At 36.3% G+C, this 15,365-nt stretch overlaps 1 protein-coding gene across 1 annotated transcript in view; it reads right to left on the bottom strand.

Moving 5' to 3' along the window:
* Positions 1-15,365, bottom strand: part of cntn1 (contactin 1) — a 199,569-nt gene that overhangs the window by 6,233 nt on the left and 177,971 nt on the right. Inside the window, exons 19-25 of the mRNA XM_062982480.1 lie at positions 13,654-13,803; positions 9,183-9,253; positions 6,278-6,512; positions 4,787-4,890; positions 2,666-2,852; positions 2,049-2,161; positions 513-669 (exon numbers count right to left, since the gene is read on the bottom strand). Coding sequence (XP_062838550.1) covers positions 513-669; positions 2,049-2,161; positions 2,666-2,852; positions 4,787-4,890; positions 6,278-6,512; positions 9,183-9,253; positions 13,654-13,803 — 1,017 coding nt within the window. The remainder of the gene's footprint in view (positions 1-512; positions 670-2,048; positions 2,162-2,665; positions 2,853-4,786; positions 4,891-6,277; positions 6,513-9,182; positions 9,254-13,653; positions 13,804-15,365) is intronic.

The raw sequence follows: 15,365 nt of genomic DNA, 5'->3' as shown, positions 1-15,365 counted from the left end.
ATGGCCCAGGGAGATAGGAAGGGACTCATCGTTCCCTTCCATTCTTGTTGTAGTAGTGCCAGAGGACACAACATGGCTATTGTCCACTCATAAACTGGAAAGATGTCGATCAGGGCACCAGTGTGACTAGAAAAGACAGGGGAAAATTCCTCCTTCTCCCTCCCATGTTGCTCTGGAGCCCTGCCTAACACCACTCCAGGTGATGAGCTAGAACACTAGCCATGTTGCATATGCTGGTTGCCACTATGATAATCAGATCTGATTTTTTAAATCCAATGAATCTTGATTAATTTTTTATAATTGTATAACATAATAGATAGACAATCAAGCTGTCCCTTTCCTATCTATCTATCTAGTTATTGAAGAGGAACTCAATTTGATTTCAATATAAAACAGTGTACGTTCATATTGCAATAATTTCATTAGAATAGCAATGGCATATAGTCTGAAGAAAAGGGAATCTATAGTTTGACATTTCAAAGTCAGGTATTATTATTTTAAAGTCCACATACCTGGAATTTTGACTTGAGCTACTTCTCCATCTCCCCCTTCACTGTGTACTCGAACTTCAACAACGTATTGACCTTTAAGGGGAGCAGGAACTTCTATAAAGTGTTTACCAGTCTTAAACAGTGTGCCATTAAATTGGCCATCAGGTCGGTACAGCACCTTTCAAAGACAAAATATAATATGGCACCAGACATAAGTATGCATTATACATCAAGAACAAAAATACAGAATATAGTATTCATTTTTAAAACTCATTAAAATACCTAAAGGATGAAATGAACATTCTGCAAATTGATTTGTTCTGATGAGAATATTTAGGGAATTAAACTGATTATACACTTTGAATACTTTCCTTCGAAGAAGGAAAGGTTCAGAATTACCATCTTCATTAAACTTTACAAAAATGGACTCTGCTGCCATAGTTTAGCAATTGAAGAAAGACAGGAGGTCCTATCCATGTCTTAGGGTGAATCTACACTGCAGAATTAATGCACTGATTTTACAGTGTGATGTATCTTTAGTAATTAATATATGTATGAATTAGCTCATATTATAATGAGTAATAATTTTGATAGTGGCAGATGGTATACATGTTTTTTTATTCGTGACATATACTTTTTATGAATGTATGTTAACATGTATGATTTCTCGTAATTAATACAAATTTATAATGTTGTTTACTGGGGAACTCCACTGCAAAATCTGAAGAATTGCAAAAGAGTTTTGATTGACTATTGCAAGAAGATAAAGCATGTGTCCCTTCATATGTTGTTATTCCTTAGTATTCCCCACCATTGGCTACACTGGCAAGGGACTTCTGGAAACTGCAGTCTCACAACTAATGAAGGCCCACATAATGGCACCCCTGGCATATTGGCTTGAATGTTCAAAATAAAGAGAGTTAATGCTAACATGTGAGGTAAACGTATTCTTCTCAAGTATGTCATGTAATCCTATTAATGTCTTGACAAGAACCATATCTAGTAACAAGTTCTAAGAATTAGAAAATGGTACCACTTGAACGCTATAATGAGGACGACTAGTTCTTAAGGTATATATATTTTAATTGTTAGCTGTGTATACCTTAGAAGTTGCTCTTTTTTGTAACTGTAAAAGCCAATGAGAAATAGTTTAATAGTTATCCTGCTTTTTTGTGTCAGGAGCAACTTGAGAAACTGCAAGTTGCTTCTGGTGTGAGAGAATTGGCCGTCTGCAAGGACGTTGCTCAGGGGACGCTCGGATGTTTTGATGTTTTTGCCATCCTTGTGGGAGGCTTCTCTCATGTCCCTGCATGGAGCTGGCGCTGATAGAGGGAGCTCATCTGCGCTCTCCCCGGGTTGGATTCAAACTGACAACCTTCAGGTCAGCAACCCAACCTTCAAGTCATCAGTCCTGTCGGCACAAAGGTTTAATCCACTGCACTAATGGGGCTCCTGCTTTTAAATGACTTGTGATCCATTGAGAGAAAAATAGAATTGACACATCAGAGTAGCTAAAAATTAAACAGTGAATCCAAATTGTTTTCATACAAAACTTACTTTATATCCTTTCACACTAGATTCATTAGACTGTGATTTGACGTGGTCCCATTTGATGAGGAACTTTGAACCATATCTTTCAACACTGACAATTCTTGGTCGTTGCCTTGGAGCTGCAAAACATCACATATATCAATACCAAGAAGTACTATTCATTTTTATTACTGTAAACTACATCTTGCTTTGTGAACTTTTCTTCAATTTCTCACACATTTATTATTTTAAGAGCTTTTTGTTGCTGTTGATAATAAATTACTGCTACCCATTTCAAACTTTACTAATAAAGGCAATATATATATATTAAAATAAACTCCGATGTAATTGTAAAGCAGCACCTTTTTAATGAGATAGTAGAGTTACATGTTCTCTAACTTACAGAACCTTTTAAGGCTTTATAGTATCAGATTGCCTAACAAATTTTTGTGCCATAACACAGATGAAAAATTTCTGCCACTGACATTCATATACAAATATTTCTCATTACTTTATTTTTGACTTCTCCAGTTAAGCACTCTCTGTCAGCACCATGAAAATAATAAATGATATAAAACATATAATAAAATTATTTTAGAGCACAGAATAATGTAACAAATCACTATACAAGCTACTTTACTTACGTGCTTTTTCCGTAACGAAGCTCAATGGTGAAGTGGCAGGTCCAAAGCCTGCTGTATTGAAAGCTTTCACATCTGTATAGTATTGTGTGTCAGGTTTCAGGTTTTCTAGCCTTGCTGAAAAATTCAAATTGCTCACTTGTACTCTATTTGCAGCATCTTCCTTTTCACGGTGGGACCAGTACCGGATCTGTATGTGTGAAGAAATGTGGTTATATGACCCAAGAAGAGCAGATTCCTACAAATAATGCTTTCTAACTACTGTGTGGTTTCAAAAGTAATGAGGAATTATGTTTGAGAATAGAAAATTCAGATTTGACTCAAATTTCATTACAATACAAGAGTTCGGGTTCAAAATAGACTTCAAAGTTCCAGCTAGTGCTAAATGCAGTAACAGGACTTAACTTAGGTCCCATGTAAACAATTAGTAACAATAGTTTAAAGGGGCTGAATTGGTTGCTACTTCACTTCTGTTGATTGGGATGACATTCAAAACAGTAAGTTCAGAAGCTTGATAAGTGAGAGTGTCTCTCCTTATACATGCCTGTTTAGGAACTAAAGTCTATGGAAGAGGGCCTTCTCTGATGGTGTGATCTTCTGATCTGCTTTCTAACATTTTCTCCTTCTGAACATGATAAGGTTCAAACAAGCTGGTTAGAGATACATCTATCTTTTGAGGATTTTTAACCACAATGTAAATTTGTCTAAACAAAGTGAGGATTCGGGCATTAGAAACAACTATCTAATCCCAGATTTCTTTCAGAAATTGTTCAAATTTCTTAGTATGGACATATTTGCAACACTGACCAACTATTCAAAGGTTCCCACTATGGGTGCTTCAACACAGACACTATAATGCAGTTTGGATGTGAATTAAAACAAACAATTTTTGCTGGGCAGCACCTACACAAACATCCCTGGGACCGGTTCCATGCTGGAATGGTGGCCGGAGTATCTGCTGGTTGCAGATCAGAACTGGACCCAGGAACCACAGTATCCTTTACAAGACAGCTGCCAGAGAATCACACTGGGATTTGCTGCAGCTCATGAGAGCTTTTAATTACTCTGATATTATCTGCTTGGATTTTAATGTATTGTCCATTATTTTATTTTGTGTATCGTTGGAATGTTTTAAGTTTTTGTCAAATATGTTGTGTTGTTGTTTCGGGCTTATTATTATTATTATATCCGGGTTTCGAGCCCTATGTGGCATATACTCTGATTGGTTGCAACGCATTATCTGACTTGTTCTGGACTTTGAGAGTTTTCTAATGTACTGTTTCTGGCTAGATGCGTGCTGTAGCATGCATTGGAAGAATATGTTTTCTGGATAATGCTGCCTTTGAACTGAAATATAGTGTCTGTGTAGAACTGCCCTATATTAGTGGTATAGGACATTTGAGCCTGGACAGAGATGATCCATGCCTCCCAAAACATCATTGTGATCTTTAGAAAGTTAAGAAAGATAAAAGGTTAGAAACATCAGGGGTGATACACAATGTGAAGAACATAAGAACGTAAGAGAGGGGAAGGGAAAGGGAAAGCAAACAAGCACAGCAGGTGTAGCTTTCTTGATGAATAAAGCACAGCATTCCTGATGTTCTGCTTTCTCCAATAGCTTTGCTAAAGTTTACTGAATTGTTCCAACCACATCAGGAACAAAATCACTTGAGGGGTATGCCATGTGTGAGGCATGACAGAGGAACCGCTGTGTATTTCTTCAGCCTGTAACTTAGGCATCTCTTTTTCTTTCTTTATATTGTTTAACCTTTTAACTGTTAGTACCACACTACTGTTGCATGAAGCTGGTTGCAGATTTATTTACTTTATTATTCAGGTCTATGAGAACTATCTCATGATATGGCCAAAGTACAAAAGTCTCAGTTTACTAATCATATCTACATAATTTCCAAATTGAATCTAATTTATATTTACACATACACAGAAAAAGAGAAAGAGAGATCTCCAAAGCTCCTATCATTTAATAACCTTGTGTTATATCTGTTTCATTCCAAAAACAAATCTAAATGAAACATCATTTGCTGTACTTCCTTGCTTCACATTAAGTACACAGCTGTCAGTACTTTGTTATATGCTTCAATGAATGAGTTTTTGAAAGCTCACCTCATATCCTGTGACAGCTAGATTGAAAATATGCTCCCAGGAAACAACAGCTTCAGTGGATGATCTGACTTTTACATGCACATTTCTAGGTCTTTCAGAAGGAGCTGAAAAAATGAATAGAATGAGTAAAAAATTATGTCAAATACTATGAATGAGGCATACTACAAACAAATTTGTTAATTTGTTCATGTGTTCTCCACATGGACCTGGGAGAGATTGGAGTGTGTGTGTAGTCTAGATAAGTTTTTATTTGTTTATTTATTTATTTATTTTATTATTACAACATTTCTATCCCACCCTTCTCACCCCCAAGGGGGAACTCAGGGAGGACTCAGTTTTCTGCCCTCTTTAGCTTTGCATATAATCGACAAACAATAGGTAACAATAAATTTGCGCTTATTTAGCCCATATATTTGTGTGTGGTCTTTTGGTTGGAATATTGATTTTATGAGCTGCTTCTCCATTAAATAGAAATAATTTTCCTGTAATATATTTTCTCTGTTATAAATATGAGGCAGACATATATTTCTACTTAAATTAAACTCACGATTAAATAAGTAGCTAACATTTGTGAACATAAGGTAGTATACAGTGTCTATGAAGGATTTCATTTTCCTAACAAAGATCAATTCTGCTTTGTGAATCTTCAGTAACAAGTTGCAACAGACAAGCTCAGGAAACCTTTCATATAACTAATCTGCTTACTGGGCATCCATTCAACTATGTATCAAAACAGGCACTGTTCAGGAAAATACAGTTTCAGCTTGGATGAACAGTGTCAAAGAAACCCGAATCATCTTGTATGGGACATCATTGTTTAAAATTAGCTTTCAATAACAGCTAATATACCACACTGGAAATTCTAATCTGTTATTGAAAGAAACAAAGACAATGTATTTTCACATTGTGATCATAACTAACTGGTTCCTCAAAGCTTTTCAATATATGAATCTATCTAAAGATCAATACAAGGTACATCTCATCAGTACAAACAATTAGTAATCTAATTATGGTAATAAAAAGCATGAGCAGATTTTCTCTGTATAATTATGCAGATATGTGGCTGATGAGAACTAAAAATGAACCTCAGTAAATTGAAATTAGACATGTTCATTAAAGATCAGTCTATTAATCACTTCTAGTCAAGATGGACAAAAATTAAGGTAAGAGGCAGTGTGTGTACAAAACTTGGAAAAATTACACTTATGGACTACAAATCCCATATTTGATCTGATCCAGGTCTAGTTTCAGCTCATCCATAAAAAATGGCTTATCCAGATGTCATGAATCACTTTGCTATGTCTGCATTGTGTGCTTCCAACAGATGGGTTAAAATTAGTGGTCTAATCCAACTGGGAATGCTTCATATAATGGAAATGGAACATGAGCTTGTAACTATTACATTGCTCATGCAGGTAATTAAGGCTGTCTGTTTAGAACAATTTGGTAGCTATTGCATTGGAATACACATAACACACAATTTCCTCTTACCATCTTCTGCTGAATGGATAATAGCAGTAAGGCTAAATGGTCCTTCCCCTTTGTTATTAAAAGCTCTCACTTTCACTTGGTATCTTGATGAAGGAGGCATTGATTCATCCTTATGCACATATCGACCGATTTCAGGTTGAGGAACTGTAACTCTTTTCCATTCTTTTTGATCAAAGGATTTGAATGCTACTACATATCCAAAATTATTACCAAAATGATATTCTCTTGGCAAAGGCTACAAAACAAAAGAGTGAGAATTTATAAGTAGGGGACTGCAATAGATACTCATGTGTACCTGCATCCCCTGGAAAAAGTATTTCTTGAAAAGACTCCCATCAACCAAGAACACGAGACCTACAGTTCAGGACTTATGTGGTCGTAGAAGATTTCTGGAAGTTCTCCTACTCTCCACAAATCTATATTTTGGGGAAGGAAAAAACACTATGGATTAAATAGCTTTACACTTGTAAAATGATTGTTATAGGAAACTTAAAAATTCAGTCCTTATGGACTATTTTTTATTCTTTGTTTTCCCTTCAGATTTTATCCCTAATTCAGTGGGAACAATCCTTTATTCAGAATGCAAACATAATATAATTTTGTCACATTTCCTTATTTTTCCTAAATGTCCTTCCAAATATCAAACTATATAAAATTGTTTTGTTTTTTTGTTTTTTAAAAAAGAAACATTTCAGAGAGGAGTTAATCCATATTTGTGTACATCCTTTTAACCAAGTGGGAAACAGAAGTCTTTATTCATATGACTTGGAAACAATATTTAGGAAGGATATTCTTCAGTAAAACAGATCACAATACATAAGTGTTGGGTCAATTGGTGAAATTATACTGAATGACTGTAAATTACCAGCATTCCGATGAAATTGTTCATATAGGAATAGTATATGAATGAAATGCATCTGACAGTTGGACAGTTTTCTACAATATTGTTCTTTAATGCATAAAAGCACTAACAAGAACGTCATGCACCAAAATTGTGGCTTCATCAACTTACATTCAGCCTCTCTAGGACAGATCCTATCGACCTTCTCAAAGATTCATTTCAATTAAATTCTTAGTTGAAAGTACTCTTTGAATTTCATCCTCCTGTCTGCTACGTTTGCTTTGTGTAAAGAATAACATGCTAGTAAGAGAAAATGAAGCCACAATCTTAGGTACTAGATGAATAAGATGTAGAAAATGATTGACATGGCCCAGACTGGCTGGCTCTCAGAATCTGTCTCCTTTGATAACAAAACATTATTATCTTCTACTGGAGACAAGACACTGGTTTATATAAACTGTTGATAAGAACCAAACTAGCATTCTTCTGTCCTCTTACTTGGTTTTAAATTTCACTAGATGTTTAGTGTCTCTTATCCCATTGACTCTAGGCTATTAAAACATCACACTTAGAAAATTCCTAAATTTAAGATCAGTAGATTCAAATGCTGTAACTGGAATACAACATTGTAGTAATGACTCTAGAATCAGCCATTAAGGTAAAGGCATTTCAGAGTTGTGTCGTCATTTGTGTAGCAAAGTTGCTCAAATAATATTTTTAAATTGAGTACTGTACCAAAAAGTAGTGTTTCTAATAAAGTTGTATTCTAATTAAGAGTTCTAAAGGATTGTTTCCTGACCTTATATTCACATGTTTGTGTTTCAAAAGTATCGTTTATGAAGTGGCAGGAGGCAGCAAGCTCTCCCTGGCTGAGTTCAGAACCAGCTTGTTATTTATAAACTTTCATAGTGAACGGTCGGAAAGAGGCATGTTCTTGAGAGTTCTCAACAAGCACAAAGTGTTGGTAGCATGTAGGACAAATGCATGCAAGTTATTGCATATTATGATGTAGTGCTGCTTGGAAAGTCAACCAGCTTCCTCAAAGCAAAACACACCTGGGAACAACAGAAGCCTTGAGATTTGGAGGGACACACTAACCACATAAAACATTTGGAAGAAACAGTCACAGTTATTGACAAATACTGATAATGTTTGCCAGAAAGAAACAGCTGCTTGGTTGGAAATATTGGATGCATAGTAACCAGCAATCAACACTGAGTAAGAAGAACATTAAAGCCCAATTTCAATTGGTAGTTCTAGCTAGAATCATGCCAGGGAATCAAATGTTCAATTGTAAGTGAATACTTATGTAAATTTTAATTATTTGATTTTTTAGGTTTTCCCCGGACATTAAGTCTAGTCGTGTCCAACTATGGGAGTTGGTTCTCATCTAAGCCGAAGAGCCAGCATTGTCTGTAGACACCTCCAAGTTCATGTGGCTGGCATGACTGCATGGAGCACTGTTACCTTCCCGCCAGAGCGGTAGCTATTATCTACTCACATTTGCATATTTTCGAGATGGTAGGTTGGCAGAAGCTGGGGCTAACAGCGGGAGCTCACCCCACTCAGCAGTTCAGTGGTTTAACTCATTACACCACCGGGGGCTCCAATTATTTGATCACTCTATCTTAAATTTAGAATATTCTATGCAGGCACAGTTCTCCCTGATTACCTGGCCTACAGAATGTGCATGTTTAGAATTTTATTGACAGTAGCATTTTTCAGCCAGGGAAGAAATTATAAGGAAATCATATTCTATTCCTAACCTGACAAAGAATCAATATTTAGAATATTACAAACTTAGGAAATGCACTTGCCACAGAAGGTAATTCTAAATTTCAGCACCATGACTAATTTATATGTTGCAATCTCTAAGGTGAATTTCAATCAATAATTCAAGGAATTTCAACTTCTTTAAAAGTATAATTCATACATGCACAAGATTATATATTCCACAAATATTTAATTTTAGTGGTTTTCAACAATCAATGAACCTTTAGTTCAAAGTTAACACGAACAGGGTAACAGATTGCATAATGCATGTAGTTTCACTGCAGTACTTACCACCCAAGTTATTGTCAGTTCTCGATTGCTGCCACCTCCTCCTCCAACTTCTGAAGGAGCCACATTAGGAGCTAAATAACAGAAAAAGAAAAAAAATTGCTTCCAGGAAATAAAGAAACTGTTATTTAATTTTGCATTTTATAGACAACACAAGCAAGCCCAAAAGATCCACAGAATTATACTAATGATAGCCTGTAGTAGCTAAGAAAATCTCAGGGCTTGCCAAACATAAAGTGTAAACTGCTGCCAGGGATGCATGCCAATTTCCCTTAATAATAACCTATGTTTTGCTGCAGTGAATCATGTTTCTTGATTGCACTAACTACATTCCTTTTTTATTTTTATTTATTGATAGTTAGAAATTCAAAATATTCCTACATCAAGAGAAACATAAGCAAAAACTTATAGTAATTGTTCTTTGCAGAACTCATTTAACTTAACAATAAATGACATCACGGAAGATCTAACTCTGAGATCTTAAAAAATATTTATGTTATATTCAGACTACCTGATTTGTCCAAATCTATGAATCCCATGTGGTGCTAACATTTTTTTCTGAGGATGATAGAAACATGCTCACAACATAATAAATCCAGAATTTGGGTCTGAAGAAAACCAATTTATTAGATTATTTATAATTTATAATCATTTATAACTGGTCTGTTATTACTAACATATCCAAAAAGCAATCAGTAACCCATTACATTAAACTCAATTAGAATGTTCTTCAGGATCACAGATATATATGCAGATCTGAGGCCATTTTTTTCTTTTTTCTTAAAGGTGTGCACTCTCATCACCAAACCAGCTACTCTGCTGTCAAAACCAATCTGTCTCCTTTAAGATTCTTCCCCAACACTATTTTTAAACCACATAAACAACTTGACTTTGGTTACCATTCTGATAAGCTTCAGGTGGGCCCAGAAATGTTCATTTTAGTGTATGCATTCTGCAAAACTCAACAACACTTTATAGCAGTATTTCTCAAACTGTGCACCTCCAGGTGTTTTGGACTTAAGATCCCAGAAATCCCAGCCAGCTTACCAGCAGTTAGGAATTGTGGGAGCTGAAATCCAAAACATCTGGAGAAGCACAGTTTGAGAAACTTTGCTCTATAGAATGCACCCAAAACGAAGTGTCTTGAGCATTAATACAAGCTCCCAAGCAATCCATTAGGATCAAGAAAAGTTTAAAGAAAGGAAAAAAAACAATTGTAGAGATCCAAAAGACATCTGACCTGGCCATTGTGATATATGCTTTAGTCACATTCCATTTAGATTACTGTTGCGTGGGCAGTGGAGACCAACCTCCCCCTGCCAGGAACCCACAAGGAAAGACAGATACAATAGGCTTGGGATAACCAAAGGCCACAACTTGTTTATTGGTTACAATGAGAAACAGGGTTGGCAGCCATGCATGAGTCAAGGATCAAGAATCGGACAGCCCGATGCTGACTGATGCCACTTCACAACAGTAGGGGTCCCTGGCAGTGAGCCGACCAGTTCCGGCCTGGGACACTGGTACTGCCGCACTCCTATACCATGAGGACACTCCCCCCTCACCAATAAAGGGGGGAGGTACACAAACCGGATCCAGGGCAACCAAACTGTTGACTAGCACTGGTTTCAGGAAGCACATGGTTTTCTTGCTATGACTAGTTTTCTTAAGATCATAATAAAGTATTTGCCTATATTCTTTTATGTTATTATAATGACAAAGCAACGTATATGCATTACCACTCAAAAGAGCTTGTGTTACTTGTATCAAGCCTTTTCATTCTGAATATGAAAGGATCTTACTCAAGTATGTGAAAAGCTACTTAGACTGAAACAGCATATCTAGTGTACCTATTTTTCAAAACTGAGCAGCTGAGCCTATACATTTTGACATAAGATTGGCATAAAATGGGCACAGCCTAGTCCACTGCTATTCTCTTAGATCGTTCACTCCTCTTTATGACTACAAAATCTAGGCTTGCAAGTGTAAATAAGATACATATAATAGACAGAAACCATATAGATCAGATACAGTGTTTCTCTTGGCTGCTAGCCATAGAATAAAGAACTGATATCTAGGCCACTAGAACTTTCACTAGTACTGCATATTTTACTAAAGTGTGCCTTCCGTAGCTACTTATGTATATTTATCATTGCTTCCAAAAGCAGGGTAGGCAAACTGAAGGCTGTGGACCTCATTTGTCCCTAGGGCCCCAAGAATCTATATTTTTTTTCAAAATTATTGCTCCAAAATGATATCTGGTGTAGAGGGAATTTCTCACATGACACCCCTGATCCCCTGGGTTCTTGCTTCAAGTTCCAGCCTCGCTTCTGCCTGTGAATCTAGTTGAATGCTCCAGTGACTTTGCTGTTTGGATTTCTATTCTAGCCAAGACTGTTGTCTTGAGTTCCAGCATTGACTTTGTACCTTGGACTACCTTGGAGTTTGGTCCTACATTTTAGCCTTGTTTCCTGTATTTCCTGTTTGTCTCATGACTTAGAATTAATCTTTGATATCTAGTTTGGATTATTCTTGATACCTTTCTTGGGGCTTACTTTGAAATCCAGTTTGGACTATGTTCTTTGCGTGACTTTTATTGACTCTTGCTTCAAGATTTTCAAGTACTTTATTCTTGTGGACTCAAACCTATTTTATTGACTTTGATTATATGCTATTGCTTGCATATAATCTTCAATAAATAGCTTGCTTGCTATATTCTGGGGCTTCAGTGTGGTTTTGAGGTGCCTACGCAGCCTAAGGGTGCAACATAGCCGATAAGCAAAAATGCCTTCACAGCTGGACTGAGATACTTGACTGGGCAGGGACAAGAACAGCCTGAAGGCTGCATTATGATCCGTGTATCTTTCTACTGATTTCAGAATCACAAGAAGAGGTGATTGCATTAGTGAAGGGCAAATTCCCCCAGCTTCAACTGGTATTGGGACAGCAATTGCAATGTCTTAAAAATAAACAGTCTTCTCATCCCCAAACCAATTGATTCATCATGTTCTTGAGCTATGCCACATTTCATTAAACCTTCATTTCATTGTTGCAAACATGAATTTGTTGGGACATGAACTTAATCTCAGAGCAATACAAGTAAAGGCAAAGGTTTTCCCCTGACGTTAAGTCCAGTTGTGACCGACTCTGGGGGTTGGTGCTCATCTCCATTTCTAAGCCGAAGAGCCGGCATTGTCCATAGACACCTCCAAGGTCATGTGGCCGGCATGACTGCATGGAGCAAAATAGGCCCACAAAAAAAGGTTATTAGCAAGGATGGTCAAAATTATTATATCAGATCTTTCAGATGCAGGAATATCTCCAGATGGATTAGTTATTCCTCTACCCAATTTTGAAAGTCTCTGGTTCAGAAAATGTTCTATTCCTATTGCCTCCCATCACTCCCCACTCCCCCACCACTAAGGTTCTTCACTACCTGGGATAAAAGCTTTCACATTCAGCAAAAAGAAGGCAAAAAGATTGGTTCTTTGAAATCTCATGTGGCAGGGATGGAGAAGAGAGAGATAGCACCAGAAATGAGCAATTCTATTCTGGGATGAAATTCTCCTGTGTGTGGAAAGTTTTGGCTCTAATTATACACTAACATTTTTGCATATGCCAGAAATTTTCTAGGGAGGAATGAAGAAGACAGTGTATCTCTCTTTAATGTCTTAGGGGTGTTTTCCCCGCAAATACCATTCCAGAAATACTTCTGCACCTGACAGGGATATTACGTAACATTCCAATTTATCTCAGAAAAGGAAGTACTGGGTTTTCCAGCACAATTCACAAAAATTAATTGAAATTATAGTGATCTTAAAAATATTTCCCCTAGAAAGAGTGTTCTGGTATTCCTGTGTGGATCTTGTGAGATGTAATATAGGTTTTTTGCTCCTTCTACCCCCAAAAAGGACACCATAATGTGAGCATTCACTGATTTCACTGTGTAATATTGAACCAGAAGAACATTGCAAAATGCTAAAATACTCTGAACTAACCTCAATGTACATGAACTTTTATTTTAGCATGATGATGTAATTTAGACAAGAGGTTTTTCTCTTACATTCATGGTATTCTGAAATGTGCGCTTGATAAAAATTAAATGGCCTTGTTATGGAAATGAATGTATCTCTCATGGTCTTTATGCTATGGGTGTCCTCCAATAACATTGTTCCCAAAGCCTAAATCCAACCATTAATCCCAACTAGAGCACACTAATTGGCGCGATTGATGAATGGTAAGTCAACACTTACCATTGATTCAATGGGTCACTTCCAGTTGGGACTAGCAATTGGATTTAGGCCAAACTGATTCCGTTACACAGAAACTGAAAAATATAATGCAGAATGAAAAAAGGATGTTCACTTGAACCCAGGTTTGCTTGCATCAGGACTTAGTAGTTTCCCATGAACTGCTTATATTGCTAGACTTCAAAACTTTATTTAAATTAGATGTAGCATTAATGTATACATACGAGATCCCTCTGTTTGAATTATCGGTGATGGCATACTTGGTTCTCCTGTTCCTAATATATTAGTAGCCATTATTCGGAACTCATATTCCATCCATGGGATTAAATCAATCACCTTGGCTGATTCCACATTTCCTTCAACAAGTGGAGGATCTGAAAGAAAACAGAAAGATTGCTGAATAAAAAAACCCCATAAAATAATGGTATGATGACATCCCGTATTGACATTTCCATTGTGAAAAATAACAAATTTCTTACTTATTAGTTCAATTACCTGTGAGGCTCCATTCACAAATAGAACCTGCACTATTCCAAAGTTCCTGTGTTTCATTCAATCATTTCAACAGATGAACAAGTTGGGGACTTTTTTTTACTTGTTTTAGGATGACATGTGAATTAGGAGTCAGAGATTTTGGTTTGTATGTTACAGAAAATCATAAATAGAAAATCTAAGGCTATTCTTGCATGTAAGTGACCCTGAATGACTGGGTAGCATGTACTGACAGGCTGCTCATTTCTACTTGTTCCTAAATAAACAAGTGCAGATAATTGGGCAGGATGCATCTACAAAAAACTTAAGCACAATAAGCCAGGATTTTCCTGGAAATAAAGTTTATTGCTATATCTAAACTGGGTTATTATTTCTTTTCCCCTTACATTTCATGCAATCAATATTTCACCTATATTAAAATTAGTAGGGATCTACCTGAATGCTCTAGTTCATGGGCTGGGTCTCTATTTCACATGGATAATAAATGTCTTTTAATAGTATTAATAGCATCAGCATGAAAAAAATGAACATCAGAGAAATCTTCATGTTTTAGAAAATTGCATTGAGATATATTTAATCAGACACATTTCATTATTTCCTAAAACAGTATGTATGTGTGTCTATGATGTGAACATAACGCAGCATAGTTAGGAAATAATTAAATGAACTACATGACCATGTTTCTAAACCTCACATTTGACTATTAGTGCTATGTCATGGTCCAAAATTTCATAATTTTACATTCTTCAAAAAAACATTTATACCACATGTAGAGTAATACATTGCCTGTCCTCTAACTAGGGAGTGATGGTTGGACAATAAAACTATTTTAAATAGAGGGGTAACATTATTTAATTGAAACCAGTCAGCATCATGGAAAGAAGTTAGCTGCACAACCATCAAACAGTGTGGTCTCACAGATCATTCCATAAGGGCAATTAGAAGGTGAATTATCTCAGCTCCAAAGTGTATATAAAGCAAAGTCACAGAATGTCTTATCACAATCAAATTCTTCACGTTGGTACACACAATTAATTCATCTAGAAGACTTGTGTAGCCCTTGTGATACTACTTTCAGTTCCCCCAAAGGACATCTCACAGGACAGGCAAATTCTTCATCACATCATGTTTTAAAGATGTTTACCAGGAGGTATGAACTGCACTATGGCTCCCAACTTTAAATACAAGTCTGAATAGCCAAATTCAGAAAAATGGGTTAACTCAATGAATAAAAGGCCCAATAGTCAAACACAAAACAATAACATATCATAGTATCAAATGAAAGTTGTTTAAATAGCTAACTTAACCATAAACCATAACATATGATGAAACCCACATTTATGGTACAGCATAAAGTAAATGAAAATAAACAAAGTGATTGTCAACCCTCAAAAAATCCTACTTAGCCCACAGAATGGTGACTGGACAAACCTACTGTTTTTTG

The sequence above is a fragment of the Anolis carolinensis genome, chromosome 5 (genome assembly GCF_035594765.1).
Source record: "Anolis carolinensis isolate JA03-04 chromosome 5, rAnoCar3.1.pri, whole genome shotgun sequence".
NCBI classification, from domain to species: Eukaryota; Metazoa; Chordata; class Lepidosauria; order Squamata; family Dactyloidae; genus Anolis; species Anolis carolinensis.
This window is presented reverse-complemented; position numbering and strand designations above follow the sequence as displayed.